General features: G+C 40.0%; 2 protein-coding genes across 4 annotated transcripts; both read right to left on the reverse strand.

The window, feature by feature from the left end:
* Positions 1–537: 537 nt before the first annotated feature.
* HSK (homoserine kinase) lies at positions 538–3,769 on the reverse strand. 2 transcript variants are annotated; one of them, XR_015688133.1, is made up of 2 exons: positions 2,426–3,769; positions 538–1,547 (listed from the first exon to the last, which is right to left on the reverse strand). XR_015688133.1 is itself a non-coding variant. In XM_087664422.1 (1 exon), the coding sequence occupies exon 1, from the start codon at positions 3,695–3,697 to the stop codon at positions 2,570–2,572; it is 1,128 nt and encodes a 375-aa protein (XP_087520548.1). In that variant the 5' UTR covers positions 3,698–3,769; the 3' UTR covers positions 2,294–2,569. The 2 variants fall into 2 exon arrangements, 1 of the variants encoding a protein (XP_087520548.1); XM_087664422.1 differs by lacking the exon at positions 538–1,547 and having other exon boundaries at positions 2,294–3,769.
* Positions 3,770–6,520: 2,751 nt separating this feature from the next.
* LOC148015861 (uncharacterized) lies at positions 6,521–8,521 on the reverse strand. Of its 2 annotated transcripts, none has more exons than XM_087664725.1 (2): positions 7,485–8,517; positions 6,521–7,387 (listed from the first exon to the last, which is right to left on the reverse strand). In XM_087664725.1, the coding sequence occupies exons 1-2, from the start codon at positions 8,393–8,395 to the stop codon at positions 7,111–7,113; spliced, it is 1,188 nt and encodes a 395-aa protein (XP_087520851.1). In that variant the 5' UTR covers positions 8,396–8,517; the 3' UTR covers positions 6,521–7,110. The 2 variants fall into 2 exon arrangements, with proteins under 2 accessions (XP_087520851.1, XP_087520852.1); XM_087664726.1 differs by having other exon boundaries at positions 7,110–7,387; positions 7,466–8,521.
* Between the last annotated feature and the right edge of the window lie 6,015 nt (positions 8,522–14,536).

Consider the following 14,536-nt stretch of genomic DNA (forward strand, 5'->3'; position numbering starts at 1 on the left):
TTTGTTCCAATGCTGGGAAAGATCAAGAATCATAGGCCATTATTCTTTTGATGAATTCTGTAGATGACTGTAATTTCCCTGAAAAACTATCGTTCAAAAAGTTCAAGTATATATTGGAGATCATAAGGATCATTTGGAGTTTGCTTTCGCATATCCTGCTCGCTGTGACACCATCATTGGGCAGCCTCATCCCTGAACATTAACACTATACCAGACTACTATAAAAAACCATTGATTTTAACTCCTAACAATAGAAAGAAACTAACTGTTATTGGATTATCTGAAATTCTATCTCTAGTATAACAATGTAAGAATCCCAATATTGACGAAATAATCTCTCTGTTTGTACCTACCTCAGGGTCTCACAAAGGCGCAAATTGATTTAAGAATGTGTTCAAACTTCACACACAAAAGCACAAGATATCTAATTCATCTGTAAAAGAGTACTTTAAACACATGATTCAAAACACCATCACATTACTTCTTTCAATGTGCCAGAGTTCATTCACAGAATTCAGCAATAAGCCTAGCTTTTGACATTCATCTTCAGCTAGTACCAATAGGATTGAGCATGGTTTTTACTTGGGACGTTTCCTTTCACTGTTAGAATCAAGTGTACTAATCAACTACAGTAAGTGCAAACTATGAATGTGGAACAAAAGAGGAACATGAAGAGAAGAGAAAGCGCAAAGGCAAGACGCAAAAGAACAGAAGAAATATTGTATTGAAAGCGCACACAATCAATTCTTACATAATGCCTCAACAGAGCCTTCATTGCAAGAAAAGCCTGAAAAAACATCAGAGTATCCAAAGATGGAGTAGTCTAAGCCATCATGAATCAACACGTGATGAACAAACCAAACAATCCATGATAGCCTCGAGTAAGAGCACTGCCTCTGATACCATGTAGAGATATACTAGGATTTGCAAAAGAAAATACAAAGTATACAACCATGACTGAAACAAAAAAAGAATTGAGGCTGGTAAGAACTGGGGTAACCTGCAAAACAAGGGATAGAGGCAAGTGGCTAAGCAATCTCCTGATTATCCGTGTGGATTCTCCCAAAGTTTGAGTGTTTTGCTTATGGGACACAAAAACTTTGGTAATCTTTGAGTTTGTGGGCTGTTTTAATGGGCTAATGAAGATTTAATATGCAATGCATCTTTTTAAGCTTACCAGGTAGAGCAAGTGTGATTAGATGGTAGCCCAAATGGAATGAAAAAGTAAGTGGAGGAAGGTATCACATGTTCACCTAGGTAATGGGTGAATCTGTTGAACTGTGGATGGAAAAGATGCACACAACATGAGTGCTGATGCTGAAGACTGAACCTACTGCTTGAAGAAAAGAAAAAAACATGGATGGAAAGGGGTTCACTGCTTCTAGGTGGAAACTAAAATGCAGCAGTACAAGCCTGATCTAAGGATGTTGGAGCCTGAGAAAATGTGAAACGTACAGCTCAAAACTCTGCAGGGGCCTCACTGAAATGGAGCTACACAACTCACTGATCCAACTGTAGCCACTGCCCAAGTGTCACAGATCATGACTCTGCAAATCAGAACACATAGTTAAGACATGAGATTCAAAACTAAGACTAGTGTTAAACGTTCAGAGGGAAAAATATTTAACATCTACCTAGTGATACACCAATAATCCAGAGCTGAACTACAAGACTAAATGGTTTGAACCCAGGTTTAATATACCTCAAGTGGCCAGTCTGGTATAATAATCAGATAAATCAAAATATTGCTTGAAACACACAAATCAATCTCTGGAGAACTGGGTAAATTAGTCCACTTGGCAGGTGTGCCACAACACTATGCTACATCTGGGTGTGGATCCTTTAGATGAGGAAAAGTATATACACAACTCCATCATACTGGTTCTTATCTTTATCACAGTGGTGGTACTGGTTCTTGTCTTCATCACAGTGGTGTACAGTTGTGTTTACAATTCAGAACAAGTCATGCATGCATTACATAAGTATTTGAAATCACCCACATTGCACATTACAGGAAAACAAAAACCAACCATAAGTATTGGCTTTTAGAAATTCAGAAAACAGCATAGAAAATATAAATACTAGAACCAAAATCCCATAGAGCAGCTGCAAATCCTGAATGTGCATGGTAGGTGCTCATGCATGCTCTCAAAAGTGTCAATCATGTGGAATAGTTTTGAGCAAAAAGACAAAGACACAGCATTTATTAACAACCATCAACAAGTGCGTGTTTTTTTAGCCAACATATTTCCATTAGCGTACACTCCATCATAAGATTAAATATGCCCACTTGAAAATGGAAAAATAAACTCTGCAAATTTGTCTTATGGTTGAAACCCACTGCCTCTCACATCACTTGAATCACACATCCTTTTCATCCTTGTAATTTACCCAGACAGTCAAAACCACAAGTGCAGACGTTCACCTTGAATAATTTGTCTGCAACTTACAAAAGCCTTCAGCAAAAGAAAGTAAAACACATCCAATCACTGGGTGAATGTACACCACCAAGATTCTAGCTCCAGAGGATTGTCCTAACAAACTATCAGTTCAATTTGCAATGTGTGCCTCAGATTACTCTTGCACCGTGTCTATCCAATCGCTGCACATACCCTTTGGCACTTAAATTACCATGATGTTTAAATGCTTCCACCATCTTTTCAGCTATGATCTTCCCCTGTTGCTCCGTTTCTGTAACTGCCACAGCTGTGGGCCCTGCACCACTGATGGTGCACCCAAAAGCACCAGCTTTTATTGCTGCATCTTTCACTGCAGCCATGCCAGGAATAAAAGGACTTCTCTTTGGCTCCACTATGGAATCCGAGGATAGGGTCTTTCCAAGAAGGGGTAGATCACCCTGTAAAACAGCTGCTACAAGCGCCGAAGCTTGGCTAGAGTTGAAGATATGATCCTTCATGGTGATGCTCTTGGGAAGGACCGCACGCATTTCAGCAGTGGGGGCTTCAAAGTCAGGGCTGACAAGGACAAAAAAGAGGTTGGAGTGTGTGGGAAACTGGAGCGGAAGGAGCGTCAATGGGCGATAACTTTGCACTAACACAAAGCCCCCCATGAGGGAAGGGGCCACGTTGTCAGCATGGTAGCCGCTCACAGCCGCTTCTGACTCCAGTCCGGCAAGCACAAGCTGCTCTTTTGAGAGAGGGCTCCCAAATAGTGTGTTAACTGCGACCGCAGATGCGGCAGCACTGGCTGCGCTTGAGCCAAGCCCACTACCAAGAGGAAGGCCCTTGTGCAGGGAAAGGGATATTCCCACAGATTTGACGCCCATGAGCTGCATTGTGGCCATGCCAGCTATTCCTGCACAGTTCTTGAGGGCCTCGTAGCTCAGTCTACATTCATCACCGGAAATCGACATGATCACGATTTTACCCGGGGGTACTGCTTCACTGATCTCAGCAACAACCCTGTCTCCCAAGCCATCTACAGCGCATCCGAGAAAGTCAAAGCCGGGCCCGAGGTTTGCAACAGTGGCCGGGGCGAACGCCTGTGCGGAGGCCACTACAGGGGAGGGCTCTGTCGAGAGGAGCCGAGGCAGATCTTGATGGGCCTGTTGGCAGGCGATCGGGAAGGTGCGGCGGCGGGGCATGAATCTGCAGCCTGTAGAGTCTGACGAGACATGGCGAGCTGAACCCTCGTTATTACGCTGGCAAACCGAGGAAAAAGAAGTGTGAAGCTCCATCGTGCAGACGGAATGGAGCAATTGGTAATTTTCAAACCTGATAAACGGGTTCAAGACCTAGGGACAGCTCAAGAATGGCTTAATCAAGTATGGGGCACTCCACGGTAACTTAATAATGGTATGAATGAAAAACGCATTACAAAATTAATTGATCCATGGAGCCAGGTGCTTGTTTTAGAGTGGTCTGGAGGAGTGTGTTTTATTTCTTTGTTTTTTTTAAATGTGAAAATAATATTATATTTGAAAGGAGGTTAATGTTTACATCACCACTAAGGGTAAGACTTTATACCAGCCCTTTAAAGAGCTTAAAAACAAGCTTAAGAGCCTCACCATCACCTTTAGCCTTCTTGTTAAGCATATGATATGCGTGAACAAAGACATTATGACAAAGGTTAGATAGGGAGATAGAGAGTTTTAAGGTGACCAGAAACAATGATGTTCCGTAAACACTAGAGGCTCATCATAGTGATTCCTCTAACAACATTCCAAACCTTTTCAGGGATTTCATTCAAGTTTTCACAGTCACCAAGAAGGATCTACATCCATCCTATCATGTGATGCAAGTGTAACTTTTTAGCTTAAGAGCCTCACCATCACCTTTAGCCTTCTTGTTAAGCATATGATATGCGTGAACAAAGACATTATGACAAAGGTTAGATAGGGAGATAGAGAGTTTTAAGGTGACCAGAAACAATGATGTTCCGTAAACACTAGAGGCTCATCATAGTGATTCCTCTAACAACATTCCAAACCTTTTCAGAGATTTCATTCAAGTTTTCACAGTCACCAAGAAGGATCTACATCCACCCTATCATGTGATGCAAGTGTAACTTTTTCATAGATTTCTTGATTTTCCTCCACAAGGTTTAAGTGTCTTGACAATCCCAAAAAACATGTTCAACTCTTTCCTCCTTCTTGCAGAAAACACACATAGGCAATGTTTGCATGAACTTAGAGAGACCCTAGTGGCAAGCTTGTTAGATGCTATCCTTCACTATAAAGCATTGATTTTGAAAGGAGTAACCCTCCAATCCTTCTTCAAATGCTGCCTTTTCCAAGTCTTAAAGCCCCCTCTTGGCTCAATCTTCCACCAACACTCCATGCTCTTGAGTAGCCACCTAGCATTGGGCTCTCGAAAATCTGACCTTCCTTTGGCAACTAGAACCAATTTGTCATGAGAGTTAGTCAAATACTTGAGAAATACATGATTGTTGGTAACAAAGCTGCCGTGAAGCAGCCTAGGTAACAAAGCTGCCATGAAGCAGGCTAGGTGCAGTAGACCACAATAGAAGAGAGAAATTTGAACAATTTTCAATGAATGGTACTTGAAAAATCTTTAGAACCATTTGTAAAAACCAAATCTTTTGGCTCAAAAGGTCGAGGTGAGTATCCTCTATAAAACTAAATTCATGCTTTTTCCCATAAGCTCATGTGCCTTATAAATATCAACAAGTGTGCTTGGTTGATATCCATACATAAGCATAATTAATGGATGGTTAAATTTCATCAGGCCTAGGACATGACATACATTCTCTCTTCTATATTATGATACTTGCAAAGTAAACTATTGGTTTACTTCAAAGTTCTCAAAGATTCTTAGCCTCATCAACATAGAAAGGCTTGTAAGCATAATTAATGGATGGTTAAATTTCATCATGCCTAGGACATGACATACATTCTCTCTTCTATAATATGATACTTGCAAAGTAAACTATTGGTTTACTTCAAAGTTCTCAAAGATTCTTAGCCTCATCAACATAGAAAGGCTTGTAGTTGTCTCCTAGGTAGCATGGTTCACCCCAAGTTAGCATGTCCTACATATCACAAAAGAATTTGACAATGCATCAAGCCCAACTTCCATATTGATGACATCAATAGATGATCTTGGTTGGTGCCCATATACAATGATTAAAAACAGGGAATCTACTTATCTCCTAAGCAATGTATTCCATTCTAAGTTGTACAACATTGTAAACTACCTCCACATCTAGATCATGTAACTCTTAATAGGCACATTACACTTTGAGTTTTACAACAAATTAGGACCATTATGTACGAGCTAAAACTACCTCCACATGTTAAGAATTCATTAGGTGTTTCATTGGGTGAAGATAACAAATACAATGCTTCCTTGAGAGCTCAAAGAGGTGGAAGATTTACCATATGTTCCATATGAACATTGACAAGTCCTAAAGCTTCCCAGTCACTTATTTCCTAAAAATAAAATCAAGTTGAAAGATGGGCATTATCTTTTTTTGTAGGTAATATCAACTAGTGACAATCAAAGTTCGAGAATGCTCATTCCCAAGCCTTTCGACTTCTTTAAGTGATACTTAGAGCATTAGATGGATGTGCCCATGTTCTTGCTTGGACAACCTAGTTGTTATCATGTCCAACCTACATTGCTCTTGGACTTTGAAACTTAATCCCACACTTTGAGACAACCACTATCGATCATAGGACAATGGTATTAAGATTCACTTTTTCCCTTTGATGTGTCAAAATTGCATAGCCCAAATATTGCCCATCTACTATACGACAAAAATTGAGTAGTGAAGAGTTCTATTAGTACACAAGAAGTAGTTTAGGTATCCAATGTACATCTACGAGCATCTATGAGTGAGACCTTCTTAGGACAATGGTATTAAGATTCACTTTTTCCCTTTGATGTGTCAAAATTGCATAGCCCAAATATTGCCCATCTACTATATGACAAAAATTGAGTAGTGAAGAGTTCTATTAGTACACTATAGCCCAAATATTGCCCATCTACTATATGACAAAAATTGAGTAGTGAAGAGTTCTATTAGTACACAAGAAGTAGTTTAAGTATCCAATGTACATCTACGAGCATCTATGAGTGAGACCTTCTCAGGACAATGGTATTAAGATTCACTTTTTCCCTTTGATGTGTCAAAATTGCATAGGCCAAAGATTGCCCATCTACTATACAACAAAAATTGAGTAGTGAAGAGTTCTATTAGTACACAAGAAGTAGTTTAGGTATCCAATGTACATCTACGAGCATCTACGAGTGAGACGAGACCTTCTCAGGGGCACACCTTGTCTTACATATCCTACAAAGAGCCAATGTATGCGGTCTTTTGGATATACATCTATATCTGTAAATAAAACACTAACGCTGTTTAAATCTCCGCTGGAATAATTGGATGCCAAGAACATTGTTACTTATGGGATACAATAGTTACAATGCATACGAAGCGCAGGCTGCCTTTCTAATATCATTTTATACTTGCAGAAGTTGGCAATTCCGCGAAATTCGCTATTATATAGCCTATTGTCATGTCAGACCTAAGCTTGAGTAGGCCAAGTCCAGTCTCACGCTGACAAAGCTTTAGGTGGGTGAGTTACCCTGTCCCACGCGAGCCCGGTGACGCGACTGAAAACGTTCGCTAGCGAGAGGAGAGAACGTGCGAAGCGAGAAGAAAGAAAGACGTCAGAGCAATAGTTGCCACGGCTTTGTTGAATAACAAGCCCCCTAGAGCCACCAAAATGGCCAAATGGACCCACGACGTGGCCTTCTGCTCACTGATCCTGCACATCTCACGAGACGCCAGGTTTGATGGTGGTGCGATGTGTGGCTGCGTGACTTTGCTGTTGTTGCTGGCGCAGTTTCTTGTTACAGGAGTCGACCCGCAGCATTTCCGTGTTGTAGTAGTAGCAGTACTCCTGCAAAATTTTTTCCATAGCATTCATTTAGTAGATTATTTATCCATCTTTCTTTCCCACTAGTCAAGCCACACATACTTGCGCGCTCGATGCGTACTTGTTGATTGCGGCCGGCGACGATGCAAATGCGAAGCCTTTGTCACGAATCGGGGACTGATCGACGTCCTGAAAGGAGAAAACTCGCCGGGGGACTTGGACTGTTAAGTTCTTGAAAGAACGCTTGAAGTGCTTGCTCAATTGTCTGCGTCGCCCACTCCCTGCTTGCGGTGGCGACGGCTCGTTACGAATTGCTACCATATCGTCCGCAACTTGTTTTGTTGTTTTCTGTTTCTTCATCTTGCAGTTTGTGCTAATGTGAGAATGGCGGGAAGGTCTAGGCGCCACCGCCAATGGAACGAAACCTTTCAAATACAGCGATGCGACGGAAACCACGCTTGCAGCCGCAGCGGCTGCTGTTGTCTTGTTTAATTGAAAGAACAGCGCAAGCAGAAAAAGAACTGCAAGTAGCAGCGATGCGGCTAGCCTCGAGAAGGCAGCCACAGCTGCTGGAGCCTTGCCCTGTAATGTCATCCATGTGGCAGCACAAGATTCTAGTTCTTTTGCTTCGCGCTTTGCTTCTTCTAGGTCTCCTCCGTCGTCTTCATTCTGTTCCAATTTGCTCTCCGATGTTTGCCTTTGATGCTTGCATAATGCCCGCAGGAATGTTTGGCTTTTCCCGGCAGGCGAAGTAGGGGAAGGCGAACGAATAGAGGCTCCCATGGACATTCTCCGGTGGAGGAGGGGAGAGGAGGTGCGGGGCGAAAGGGGAAGAAGGGGCAACAAACCCGTGCTGGGAGGAGTGGCCACGAATTCCATGAAGGTGAGAGACATGCCGGCATGAGCCGCGACTTTGCTCCTTATGTCTCTGAGAGCTCGGCACAAGCTGGGACTGCCTCCTCCCCCTCCTCCTGTGCATACTCTGCGGGAATTAGAACTGCGTACTCTCGGAGAATTTGACGACGAGGACATCTGCGAAGCACGCTTGAACAGACAGACAAGAGTCTCTCAGAGAGAGAGAGAGAGAGACATATATATAGAGAGAGACATATATATATATATGGCTATGCATTATGGATGAAGAAGAAATTCAACGGGACTTTCCCGTTCCTTTTGTTCTGGCATGTCATCTGCCACCGATCCATTGGCGATGGCGCACCCAAACGGCTCTTATTTCTCCATTTTATATTAGAAAACTTGGTCATCTGGATTGCGTTTCTTCTTTTTAATCATTTCCATTGTTTTCTCGCAATTGCCTTGAATAGACTAACCTGCCTGCCCCTAACAGTAAATTACGAGAAAGGCCAAGTTCCTACGGGCGTTGCATGGCTAGCCATCCTTGGTGTCATTTATGATGTGAACAATAAAATTACATTATAGCCGACTAATGATGATCCTTCTTCCGGCACATTGGTGTTCTTTCAATGCTTTGCACTTTGGTTCCAAGGGCCAATGTTAATAACAGTTAGGGGACTTTGCATGCTAATGCATATTTCATGTGGTAAAAAGATTCATGATCTAGTGAATTGCAAAGAAGCCAACTATGTGTGATTTATATGCATATGTCCATTTGTTTGCTCTCATGAGTTCATCATTTTTCTCTAGCGGCTCTTCTTTTTCTCTCTTCTCTCTCCTTTCTTTTAACTTTGTTGTCCCTTTGGTCTCCTCCCTCTCTCTCTCTCTCTCTCTCTCTCTCTCTCTCTCTCTCTCTACACACACACACACATATGCACATACACATATACACACATACATGTGTGTGTGTGTGGATATGTTCAATAAGGGTGTTTCCATTTGTGTGCTCTCATAAGTGTGTGTATCATCTCTCTCCCGCTCATTAATTTTCTCTAGTCTCTTTTCTTTTTTTTCCCAAGTCCCTTATCTCTTATCTTTTTCCACTTCATATGTATGCATGTTGTGTATACATTATCTCTCCCTCTCATCATTTTTCCCTTATCATTTTTTTATCCACGAGTCTCCTATCTCCCATCTTTTTTCACCTCATATGTGTGCATTTTGTGTATGTATATGTATGTACATTTGTATGCATGCGTGCATGTATGTGTTTGTGTGTGGATATGTGTTTGCATGTGTATGTATTCATGTATATATGTGCATGGTTTATGAGTTTGTATCCATTCTTTCTCCTCTCCTTTATTTTCTCTCCTCTATTTCATAGCTCTCTCTTTCTCAATGATTTTTCCTCTCTCTCTCTCTCTCTCTCTCTCTCATATGTTTATATATGTGTGTATATGTGCATACATAAGCGTATGTGTTTGCGCGTGCGCGCACGCACACATGCGCGCGCACACACACACACACATACACATACATGCATGCATACATGTGTGTGTGTGTGTGTTTTTTTTTTAAGTATATATATATTTGTGGGTGTTTTTAGAATATGTGTACATTACATATACATGTCAAACTATTAAAATACCATTTCACCAAGAAATTTGATCTCTCTTTTTATAGTGTATATGCACTTGTCAAGTGTTTTTAGAGTATGCATACATTGAATGCACATATTCAACCACTAAAATATCATTTCATCTCACATCTTACTACTGTATTATTTTAGCCATAGGTTCGGAAAGCCCCGAATCTCCAAAGGGCTTCCTGAACCTACCACCTTTTCCAAACTTCCTTTCTTTAATCAAAACCCCCTCCCCTCCTCTCTTTCTCACGTGTAATATCTCATTTTCTTTTCCCCTTCCCTTTTTTCATTAAAGCCTCCCCCCTCACCTCCCTTTTTTAAATTAAAACCCCCTCCCCTCTCTCACTTATAATCTCTCTCTTTCTTTTTCCCCATCCCTTTTTTAATTAAATTCCTCCCCCCTCCCCTCCCCTCTCTCTCATGTGTAGGGCCTATGTTTTCTCTTTCTCTCTCTCTCTCTCTCTCTCTCTCTCTCTCTTAGATTAAACTTTTTAATTTATATTTTTAATTAAATATTTTAAAATTTTTTTAATTTAAAGTTTTTTTAACATAGTTTTTCACACACTTTGAGAAGGAGATAGAATAAGAGAGAGAGAGAGAGAGAAGAAAAAGAAGAAGGATAAAAAGAAGAAGACGGAGAGAGAAGGGGGAGAAAGAGAATATATAATAGTCATTTTTTAATTAAACATTTTTCTTCTCCCCCTTCCCCCTCTCTCTCATGCGTAGGGCCTAGGTTCTCTCTCTCTCTCTCTCTCTGATTAAACTTTTTAATGTAAACTTTTTGTTTAATTAAAATAAGGAGAGAGAGAGAGAGAAATATACAAAGAGTAAAAAAGAAAGAAGAGAGGAAGAGAGAGAGAGAGAGAGGGGGGAAACGGAGAGAAAGAGAATTATAGAGAGAGGAAATATAAAATTTAAGAGAGAGGAAAGAAAAAAGAAAAAGAGAGGAGAGAGGGGGAGAGAGATAGAGAGAAGAAACTGAGAGAGAGAAAATAAGAAGAGAAAGAATTTGAACACAGTGAGAGAATTATAGAGAGAAGAAAGATAAAATTTAAAAGAATCTTACTACTATATTATTTTAGCTATAGGTTCGGAAAGCCCCGAACCTCTAGAGGGCTCCCCGAACCTACCCCCTTTTCCAAACCTCATTTCTTTAATCAAAACCCACTCCCCTCCTCTCTTTCTCACGTGTAATATCTCATTTTCTCTTCCCCTTCCCTTTTTTAATTAAAGCCTCCCCCCCTCACCTCCCTTTTTTAAATTAAAACTCCCTCCCCTCTCTCTTACTTATAATCTCTATTTATTTTCCCCATCCCCTTTTTAATTAAATTCTTCCCCCCCTCCCCCTACTGTATTATTTTAGCTATAGGTTCGGAAAGCCCCGAACCTCTAGAGGGCTTCCTGAACCTACCACCTTTTCCAAACTTCCTTTCTTTAATCAAAACCCCCTTCCCTCCTCTCTTTCTCACGTGTAATATCTCATTTTCTTTTCCCCTTCCCTTTTCTCATTAAAGCCTCCCCCCCTCACCTCCCTTTTTTAAATTAAAACCCCCTCCCCTCTCTCACTTATAATCTCTCTCTTTCTTTTTCCCCATCCCTTTTTTAATTAAATTCCTCCCCCCTCCCCTCCCTCTCTCTCATGTGTAGGGCCTAGGTTTTTTTTTTCTCTCTCTCTCTCTCTCTTAGATTAAACTTTTTAATTTACATTTTTAATTAAATATTTTAAACTCTAGAATAAGAGAGAGAGAGAGAGAAGAAAAAGAAAAAGACGGAGAGAGAAGGGGGAGAAAGAGAAAATATAATAGTCATTTTTTAATTAAACATTTTTCTTCTCCCCCTTCCCCCTCTCTCTCATGCGTAGGGCCTAGGTTCTCTCTCTCTCTCTCTCTCTCTCTCTCTCTCTCTCTCTCTCTCATTAAACTTTTTAATGTAAACTTTTTGTTTAATTAAAATAAGGAGAGAGAGAGAGAGAGAGAGAGAGAGAGAAATATACAAAGAGTAAAAAAGAAAGAAGAGAGGAAGAGAGAGAGAGAGAGGGGGGGAACGGAGAGAAAGAGAATTATAGAGAGAGGAAATATAAAATTTAAGAGAGAGAGAGGAAAGAAAAAAGAAAAAGAGAGGAGAGAGAGGGAGAGAGATAGAGAGAAGAAACTGAGAGAGAGAAAATAAGAAGAGAAAGAATTTGAACACAGTGAGAGAATTATAGAGAGAAGAAAGATAAAATTTAAAAGAATCTTACTACTATATTATTTTAGCTATAGGTTCGGAAAGCCCCGAACCTCTAGAGGGCTTCCCGAACCTACCCCCTTTTCCAAACCTCATTTCTTTAATCAAAACCCCCTCCCCTCCTCTCTTTCTCACGTGTAATATCTCATTTTCTCTTTCCCTTCCCTTTTTTAATTAAAGCCTCTCCCCCTCACCTCCCTTTTTTAAATTAAAACTCCCTCCCCTCTCTCTTACTTATAATCTCTCTTTATTTTCCCCATCCCCTTTTTAATTAAATTCTTCCCCCCTCCCCTCCCTCTCTCTCATGTGTAGGGCCTAGGTTTTTTTTCTCTCTCTCTCTCTCTTAGATTAAACTTTTTAATTTAGATTTTTAATTAAATATTTTTTAATTCTTCTTTTTATCATTTTCCTATCCTCTTTCTTCTTCTTCTGTCTCTCTCCTCTTTTTTCCTTTTTTTCTTCTTTCTTTAATTTTTTTCTTTTCTCTTTCTTTTAAATTTTATCTTTCCTCTCTCCATAATTGTCTCTCTTCTTCTTTGTGTTCAAATTCTCTCTCTTCTTTTTCTTTCCTCTCTCTTTTTCTTCTCTCTGTCTCTCCCCCCCTTTTCTTCTCCCTCCCTCTCTCCTCTCTTTTCCTTTTTTATTTTCCTCTCTCTTAAATTTTGTATTGTCTCTCTCTATAATTCTCTTTCTGTCTGTCCCCCTCTCTCCCCCTCCCTCTCCTCTTCCTTTTTTTGGCTCTTACATATATCTCTCTCTCTCCTTATTATTCTTTTCCTCTCTCTTTCTCTTTCAAGTTTTTCTCTCTATATATTTTTATTTTCTCTCTTTCCCTTTCTCTCCCCCTCTTTACTCTCTCTTTCAAATTCTATATTTCCTCTCTCTCTCTCTCTCTCTCTCTCTCTCTCTCTCTCTCTCTCTGTCAAAAACTACTATTCTCTTTTCTCTTTCCTCGTCTCTCTGTCTTTTTCTCTTTCTTCTTCTTCTTCTTCTTCTTCTTCTCAAAGTGTGTGAAAAACTATGTCAAAAAACTTTAAATTAAAAAAACTTTTAAAATATTTAATTAAAATAATTAATCTAACTCTAAGAGAGAGAGAGAGAGAGAGAACCTAGGAGAGGAGGGGAAGAAGAAAAATGTTTAATTTAAAAAAGACTATTCTAGTTCCTCTTTTCTCCCCCTCCTCTCTCCATCTTCTTCTTTTTATCCTTCTTCTTTTTCTTCTCTCTCTCTTCTTCTATCTCAAAGTGTGTGAAAAATTGTGTTCGAAAAATTTAAATTTTAAAAATATGTGTGTGTGTGTGTGTGTGTGTGTGTGTGTGTGTGTGTGTGTGTGTGAGAGAGAGAGAGAGAGAACCTAGGCCTTACACATGAGAGAGAGAGGGGAGAGGGAATGAATTTAATTAAAAAGGGGAGGGGAAAAGAAAGAGAGAGATTATAAGTGAGACAAAGGGGAGGGACGCTTTTAATGAAAAAAGGGAGCGAGGAGAGAAAAGGAGAGATTACACATGAGAAAGAGGGGAGAAGCTCTGGTTTTGATTGAAAAATGGAGGTTCCGAAAAGGGGGTAGGTTCAAGAAGCCCTCCAGGTTCGATTCTTTCCGAACCTACAATGAAAATAATATAGTCGTACGATGCTCTATGTAGGGTATTTTAGTCTAGATTGTGAGAAATTATTTAATGCACATGCATCTCAATCTCATTGCAATACTGTATTCTTCTAAAAGAAAAGAATATTTTGTATCTCTTTAGGGCTCTAAACCCCCTTTGAATTTAGGAAAACATGCAAAGGGTTGGACTATCATTATGGAGAACATGGACATCAAGAGGGCCCTTTAGATTAGGAGCTGATCACTTTCCTAATTGAAAAAGATTTGACATGGATGAGTTGTGAATGTTTTCATCTACTAACCACAACTTTGTATCTATCCAACTTTACTTTAGTTCCACTTCTTCCTTCCTTACTTTTACTTTTTGCATGTACTATCCATGTTACTTGGGCTCTATTTATCATTTGAAAAGTGAGGATGCATATTTTAAAATGGCTCTTCCCCTTTTAAAAAGGGCCATTTTTTACCATTATCTCACATTAAATTATTGTAATTTAGAAAATATATGTGCTATAAGCTTGTCATTTTGTTTGTCCTATTGTCAAGTCTATTTTAGTGGCATCTAAAAGCCATGTGCCCCTCAATATTTCACATCTACTACCAACCTAGATAACATGGATGATGAACATAGGCAATGGGAAGGAGCAACATTTAAGAAGGATTCAGCCATCATATATGACTAGCCATTTAAGAAGGATTCACTAATTATATACAACTAGCCAAATAGCAACCATATCTCACTAAGTTAGACATTGTGACCTCACTAAGTTTGGCATTGTGATGTGTTTGAGAATCGTGAGGAGGGTAGATGTTTATGGATCATTCTCTCCATACTCCATC

Source organism: Lygodium microphyllum, chromosome 23, assembly GCF_053477565.2.
Source record: "Lygodium microphyllum isolate KBCC chromosome 23, Lygodium_microphyllum_v1.1.10, whole genome shotgun sequence".
NCBI classification, from domain to species: domain Eukaryota; kingdom Viridiplantae; phylum Streptophyta; class Polypodiopsida; order Schizaeales; family Lygodiaceae; genus Lygodium; species Lygodium microphyllum.